Source organism: Myotis lucifugus, unplaced genomic scaffold (assembly GCF_000147115.1).
Source record: "Myotis lucifugus unplaced genomic scaffold, Myoluc2.0 scaffold_37, whole genome shotgun sequence".
In the NCBI taxonomy this organism is placed as follows: domain Eukaryota; kingdom Metazoa; phylum Chordata; class Mammalia; order Chiroptera; family Vespertilionidae; genus Myotis; species Myotis lucifugus.
This window is the reverse complement of record NW_005871085.1, coordinates 1,884,613-1,892,596: the sequence shown is the minus strand read 5'-3', so window position 1 is coordinate 1,892,596 and position 7,984 is coordinate 1,884,613. Positions and strand designations below refer to the sequence as shown.

The window sequence follows — 7,984 nt, the reverse complement described above, 5'->3', positions numbered from 1 at the left end:
GGTCAATAAACAGATGGGAGGATGGAGAACTGGATAGGAGGATAGACATGAATGAATGGGTGAATGGATGCATGCACATTTACACGCATGGGAGGCCAGACAGGCAGGAGGATAAAGAAATGTATGGAAGGATGGACTGGTGGGAGGACAAATGTGAGAAGGGGAGGGACATATAGAATGAGAAAACCAGTGGGGAGATGTAGATAGGAAGGCAAACTATTATATGTGAGGATGGGAGAAATGGATAAATGGGAGGGTAGACGATGGATGGGTAGGCGAACCAAAGGGTGGTTCTTAATCACACTGAGAATTTTAAGGAGCCTTTAGGGTTTTGCTGGGAGGGTAATGGGAACCTCAAGCTTGGATTTCTTGAAGTGTGGAGGTCAAGGGCAACAGGGATGGAAGAGGAGCTGTGTCTTTTCTTTCCTCCCCTTAGTCGTAGTTCATGACTGCCTTTCTCACCTCCAATTTTCCTCTTATAACCGGGCAGAAACCTAGGTCCTTTACTGCTAACCAAATTGGGAGCAGAGTCATCACTTCCAGAGAATCCTGAGGCCAAAGGGTTTCCAACGGCCCCTACCCAGCATCAGGGGCCACGCCCTCACTGTCATGAGTGGGCAAACCCTGAATGGGACGTCAGGGGTGGCAAAGGCAGCTGGGGTCTTCCATGGGCCAGAGACACAAACTGTCTCCTGAGGTTCTGGGACCATCCCGCCCCCAGCTCCCCAGCCGCCCAGCCCCTGACTTCCCCAGACCACAGAGGACCGTGGGCGTTGCCCGTTCTGGCTATGATGTCATTTGTTGTACATGTTCCGCCTGGAAGGTCTGGGTCTCTTTTCAACCAAGTGAGATGCCGAGCACACAATGGTGCACAACAGCCACGTGTGGGAAATGCTCTTTCATCACAGAAGCAAAGTCTTGGAAGGAACCTCACAGACCATGCAATCCAACCCCCACCGGGCCCAGGTTCCTGCTTGTGCCCTCGCTCTGCATCTCAGTGCTGATGACACCATTGACTGTCTCCGCCGCTGGGATGCCACGGGAGGGCTCCTGCCAACCAGCACAGTGAACCAGCCAGCAAGGCCACGCTGCCAGTTCGCGCAGAGCCCTGTCTAGACCCGCGTCTCAGGACTCCAGGGCCTTGCCTCTCCACGTGGCCCAATGGAGCCAGGGTGGTCTAGGAGCTTGGCGGCCTTGGGTTTGCATTTGGGCTCTGCCACTTGCTGGCTGTGTGCTCCTGGGCAAGTTTATTAACCTCTGCGCCTCAGTTTCTGCAACTCTAAAGTAATACCCACCTCTCAGGCCGCTGGTCAGCTGCTGAGAGAGCAGGTAGAGTGGCAGCAGAGAGTGCCTGGCAGAGGGCAGACACCTACCACATGGGACCTTCTTCCTTCCCATCCCTTGTGCCATCCCAGCCCAAGACAATCACTCCTATTGAGCACCAGGGGACTCCACCATGTGCCACCCTGGGCGTGGAGGAGAGAGATGCTGAGATGATGCTGGTGATGCAGATGGCTTTGCCCTTGTCTGGGCTCAGAGGCTCTTAGGAGAAGGTACCACACAGCCCCAGGCATTGCTTTTCCCCTCCCCTGCCCTGGAGACTGCAGGGAGGAGGCAGGGCTTCCAGGCGACCGTGCCTGGGTAGGCTGTGTGGGTGGTAGGAGCGAATCTGGATGGGCGGCCCCGAGTGCTACCAGCGCCTCCCTGACTGCCCCTCCTGGCCTTTATCCTCTGTGAGCTGCGGAGGTGCACCCAACGGCTGCAGGAGTCTTTTTAAGCCTGGGCTTCATTCCTCTGTCCATGGGCAGAGCCGTGGATGCCATGCAGAGTCCTCAGCTTCTCCGAGTCATCCCATCCACCCGCACCCCCACCCCACCCCACCCCACCCCACCCCCACCAAAAGGCCCCACAGTCCTGGAATGAGGGAGGAAAGGCAGGTGGATGGAAAATGGTGGTGTCTGGACAAGAGGCAGAACCTCCACTGAGAGCGTTAGCCAATGGCCCATCTTCGGCTTTGACCACCTTCCTCCCTCTGCCCCTGCAGCCCGTGGGCCATGAGGCCCGCCCACCCGTCATCTCTGTCCCCTGAGGCGATCGGTGCAAGCCACCCCCTTGGCCTCTGGGGGCCATCTGAGAAGAGGAAAGGGACCCCCAGGCCTCCACAGGGACATCCCAGGGGGCCCTCCCTCACCCCACCCACTGAGGCGCCCCTCAGCAGTGCCCAGGGGCCTGAGCTGCCACCACAACATCTAACACAGAGACGGAGACACAGACAGGCAGACAGAGACAGACAAGAAGGCCCTGAGGACCACCAGGCCCAGCCTCAGCTCTCCCACAGCCTGGCTGGGCCAAAGCCTGAGCGGGAGGAGGAGGGAGAGATGGAGGCCGCCCGGTGGGGCTGCAGCTGGGAGAGGAGGGGTGGCTTCTGCCTGACAGCCCAGGAGGAACAGGAGCCTCCTTTCCTGGCCTTTCCCTCACTCCTTCACGTGGCAGAGAGCCAAGGGGTGAGAAGTTCTCTGCTTCAACCCCCTCCCCACCAGCCCTCCCTGTGCTCTCAGAGCCCGAGATGCCTCTATTCCAGATCTGCTTGCTGCGCTGGCTCTGCAGGTGCTGCCTCTGGAAGCCTCTGTGAGCAGCGAGCAACTAGCACGGTCCCTGATCTCTGGTTATCGCAAAGCCCCCTGGGCCGGGCCTTCAGGACAACTTGGACACAGCCTGCACCCTGAGACCCACCCCCAGGGCATGGGAGGGGCGCCAGCCCCCTGCTCAGGTTATGCGCTCAGGACCAGCCAGGGCTCTGTCCCTCCCGGCTCCCAGGGACTGGGAAGCGCTGCAGATAGGCTCCCTGGCTCCAGTGTGGGTGCTGCTCAGAAAGGGGGCTCCTGCCAGGGAGCCAGGCGTGTCACAGCCCCGGGAAAACACAGACCTGGCCTTTCCCCCCAGAAACAGGCCGCGGGGAGGGGGCCAGGGCTCCTGGGAGATTGCCCCTGGTGGGCGCTCCCGCAGAATGGATGCTTCAGGTTCACTGGCAGGGTGAGCTCCCCAAGGCGAAGGGCAGCTCCGCAGGGCCCCGGGCTGGGAGGTGCTCTTAAGCCTGGGCTCCTCGGGGCTGTGCCCTCGCACCCGGGAGCAAGGACACAGCTATGACCCCTGCTGAGGCCACCTGATGGGTCACTTGATGTTGCCACTCCCACCAGAGAAGGGGGAGGTGCTCCCAAGGAGGAATGGGATAGGGTGATGCCCACGAGGTCCCGGCTCTGGTGACAGCTCTAGCTTTTAACAGTCACTTCCGGTTTTTGGAACCCCCTTTCTTCACCTTCAAGGGGGGGGGGTGCTTGGATAAGAGATTTTTGACATTCAGAGTCAAAGACTGTTATTTAAATTGGCAGTCACTCCTTCCCATCTTTCTCCTCCATAAAGTCCCCAAGGGCTGCTGAGGCCAGGGGAAGTGAGAGTGCAGGGCGTCTGGGGGACTCAGCCTTGTGTGTGGGGGGGTGCTGCCTGGCCAGGGCAGGCTCCAGGGCTGGATGCACAGGGGGCAGGGGCAGGGCTCCCGGCCTGGCTGCCCTGGGGGACCCCATCCAGCACTGTTTATAAGACACCAACAGAGAAGAGGGTGAGGACAAGGAGGGGGGACCACCTCCATCCAAACCAAAACCTGGCGGGAAAGTGAGCTCCACTGAGGATGATGGCGAGAGGAGGGGGGTCTGTTCAAGGGTTAGAGACCAGAGACAGGCACCCGCTCAGAGGAGGCCATGACCAGTGGTGGGATAAGCTGCCCCTGACTAGCACAGAGACCCGAAGGGCTGCACGAGGAGGAGGAGGAGGAGGAGGAGGAGGAGGAAGAGGAGGAGGAGGAGGAGGAGGAGGAGGTAGTGAGGGAGGCTGTGGAGCCCTCGAAGCTGCGGCTTTACCAACAGAAGGAAGGTCAACAACTGGCAAAGGGCGACCTGCTCTGGAGTCTCAGCTACTGAACACCGCGTGGTCCTTGTGCCCAAACCCTGACCCCAGAATCTGCAAAGCACAAGAGGCTGAAGCCACCAGGGAGCCGAGGGCCCAGGCCTTTCTCCCAGTCCCCCCTGCCTGCTCAGCCACTGGGGAGCAATGAGCAAGCGCAGTGTCCCTGCCTGTCCCGCAGGAACAGCCAACAGGGTGAGCAGAGAGCCGGGTCAGGGACTCAGCCCCCTCGTCCGCACCAGGGCGGGCGGCTGCAGCGGCCACCACCACCTGCCCTCACACCTGTGGGAGCCCGCCCTCAACAGCCAGCCCTTCTTCCTTTCACAGGTGCCTGCCAGGCCTGCGCTGCTCTGCTGTGGAGTGTGGCCGGGCCGGATGGCAGGGCTGCCAGTCTGGATGCGGGAGGCCGGGCCCTGTGCCGAGAGCTGCAGAGAAGCTGGGCAGAGCAGGGCCTTGGTCTGAGTGGTGAGGCGGGTGGAGGCCGAGGTGGACTCTCGCATGAGAAGTGACCGTGAGTGTATTCAGTGGCTCGGAGTGGAATGGATTTCCAAATGCAAGCGTGGCTGTGACAGGTGTGGATGCTGGAGTTTGTCAGGTGGGTGGACAAAGGGCTTAGGACACATGCAAAGGAAGGGGTGGGTGATGAGAGCAAACCCAAACCAGGAGGGTGCAAGAGGGCCGCCAGGCGGTGGGGAGTGCCAGGTGCGGGGCATGTGGGGTCCAAGAGGACAGGCTGGGGGGCAGTCTGGAGCCAGCTGCTCTGCCATTGGGGAACCCAGGAAGTGGGGGTGCCCCAGGCCCAGGCAGAGAGGTCTGGGCCCCTGAGCTCTGTGCTGTGGCTCCCAGAGGGGAGCTGCCTGCAGCGGCAGGGCCAGCGGCCCAGCTGACTGTCTCTTACCTTTGGTTTTAAAAGCAAAGTGACAGTGCTTGCACACATAGGGCCGGACGTCAGTGTGGGTGCGGATGTGTTTCTTCAGCATGCTGGGCTTCTTGCAGCGAATTCCACACTCCTCACAAACATATTTCCCTCGGCCGCGGCCTCGCACATATACATACTCTTCGTTTGATTTGTACCTATGAGCAACAGGCGTCAGGGTAAAGGAAACAAAAGGAGGAGAAGAGGCAGGTCCCCACCTCAGAAGATGCGCGCGCTTCCTAGCTGCGTCCGGCCCGGTGCAGGCGCTGGGAGAGGGGGACGCAGAGCCAGAGCAAACCATCTGGGTGATGGGGACAAGGCACCCTGGGGATCCAGCATGGACCCCTGCACCTGCCCTGCCCCTCAGCCTGGGGCGGCCCCTCCTCCCCTCCCAGAGCCAGCAGACCTTGGTGCCTCCTGCCGGGAGGTGAGGCCACAGGTCCGCAGAGGGACCCCTGTTCCAGAGCCAGCCGGGCACCAGCTTCTGCCCACAAACAACGGCCACTCTGGGCCACCAGCGATACAAAGAGTAAAAAATAAGGTGACAGCCACGGCTCTAGCAGCTACCATGTCCGATCGCTCAGTCTGTGCTGGGCACTTGACCTGAATTATACCACAAGCACGAGGAAGAACCCCTAAGAGCAGAGGCTCCAGAGCCAGAAAGAGATGGAACTGGGATCTGGACCTGCCGTCCACCTCCCCCGACGGCGGTGCTAAGTCTGCCAGGAAGCCCCCCAGACGCTCGGTGAGGGGAGGACGAGGGACAGCCATCATTTCTCTGTCCTCACAATGTGGAAATCGGGAGCCCCGCACCCTCTCCCCAGAGTCTGGCCTCCAGAGATCACGTGGGTGGGAGTTGCTAACCGCCTTCAGGAGCCACCCCCCTGCTGGGCCTCAGGGCCACCAGCGCCATTGGACCTGCATCAGAATGCTCTTATGTCCACTTGGAAGGAAACCCATGAGGCTCACTCATACCGTCCTCACCCAAATGCCTCCCTGTCTAACGCTACAGATGTGCAAGTCTCCGGAGCGGCGGGAAGGCTGTGCTGGCGAAGGGCTGGGGAGGGGATCCTGGTGTAATGCCAGAAGTGCTCTCTGACTCATGAGGCCTGGAGGTCCCAGGGTATGGCTGCCTGAGGGAGGCGTGGCCTCTCAGCCTGCTGAGCCTGCCTCGAGGTCCAGCAAGAGGCCTGCGTCCCCCACTCGCCCCTACAATACGCCCCTGTCCACGTGATGTGAAGCTCAAGCATGGGGGGCAGGCACAGAGGGGCAGGAGGTGCTGGGAGACTGAGGAAGAGAGAGCAGCTGGGACCCCATCCTGCTCCACAGGGGCCATCAGCTGACCCTGGGGGACATCACAGGATGGGCTTCAAAGAGGGGACTTGGGGGGAGCTGGCAGGCAGGACAGTGATCACCATCACACACACGCACATACACACCGCCTCCCCACACTCACACACGCACACTCACATACTCACATTGCCTCTCCATGCTCACATACTCACACACACCACCTCCCCATGCTCACTCAGACACACACACTCACATACTCACACGCTGCCTCCCCACACTCACATACTCATACACACGCTCACTTACACTGCCTCCCCACACTCACATACTCATACACACACCCACATACTCACGCTGCCTCCCCCATGCTCACACTCACACACGCACACTCACATACTCACACGCCGCCTCCCCATGCTCACATACTCAGACACACACACTCACATACTCACATACACAGCCTCCCCATGCTCACCTAGACACACACACGCTCACTTACACTGCCTCCCCACACTCACATACTCATACACACACACATACTCACACACACCACCTCCCCATGCTCACCTAGACACACACATGCTCACATACACTGCCTCCCCATGCTCACACTCAGACACACACACATTCACATACACACACTGCCTCCCCACTCACACTCAGACACACACACTCACATACTCACACGCACCATCTCCCCACTCTCATCTAGACACACACATGCTCACATGCACACACTACCTCCCCATTCTCATTCTTAGACCCACACTTGCTCACATATACTCATGTACCACACTCACTCACACTCACGCTGGCATGCCTCATATATATTCACACTCACACCCACACACTCATGTACTCACATACTCACCTCACATACACTCACTCAATCCCCTCACTCACACAGTGACACACACCCTCACACCCCACATATTGATACTCACAAACGCACACACACTCACACACATGCATTCACACATGGACTGCTGTCTATGGGTACAGGTGGATCCTGTTTTCTGGCATCTGATGCCTCTCAAGTTGTCTAAACCAGCGGTCGCCAACCTTTCAGACCTCATGGACCACCAGTGGTCCACAGACCACCGGTTAGTGACTGCTGTCTAAACCACCACCCTTTCTCCCCCTGCAGTCCCTGACCGGCCAGTTCAGGTGCCCAGTCCTCAGGCTGGAGGTAGCTCTTCCCCTGATTTAGGGCAAAGCACTACCTCGTGTTCGAGGGGCGGAACTGAAGGCCATGGAGGAGGGTGGGGGAGAAATGACTCTTTGTTCTTATGAAGAGCACCCTATGTGCAGCACTTCACCCTCACGTAGCAGGCTTCCTGGACCCAGCCCGCTACCACAGCGGTCTGAGGGGGGCGCCCTTCCCCACTGCAGAAGAAAGAAGGGAGACTTGGTCTCCTCTTTGCACTGGAGGTTCCACCACCTGGCCACCTCCCTTTGGCTCTGCTCGGCGGGTCCATGACACCCCTCCCCTCTGACATTCAGCCACCATGGCGTCCTCAGCGTCCCCCTTTCCTTCACCCCAGTGCCATAGTGGGCGCCATGAGGTCCCTCCCACACTGGCCACAGCCACCCTGACTTCTGCCATATCTGGGCTTTGCTTTAGGCTCAAGCCCAACTCAGAAGCAGGCCACCGGGTGCAGCTGTCATTTCTTCCTCCAGAGCCGGCTTATATCACACAGTCCTCCCAGGTGGAGACGCACACACACAGAAAGGCCTCGGAGATAACCTGGCCGAGCCCCAACTCAGGGAGGGAGGAAGGGGAGAAGCCTCTATACCATGGACAGTGGGCTGGGCCAG

The 7,984-nt window shown here is 59.6% G+C and overlaps 1 protein-coding gene across 1 annotated transcript in view; it reads right to left on the bottom strand.

Annotated features, from left to right (window-relative positions):
* The window catches only part of HIVEP3 (human immunodeficiency virus type I enhancer binding protein 3), a 102,011-nt gene that overhangs the window by 12,684 nt on the left and 81,343 nt on the right, over nt 1–7,984 (bottom strand). The window contains exon 5 of the mRNA XM_023752817.1: nt 4,856–5,031. Within this exon, the coding sequence (XP_023608585.1) occupies nt 4,856–5,031 (176 nt within the window). The remainder of the gene's footprint in view (nt 1–4,855; nt 5,032–7,984) is intronic.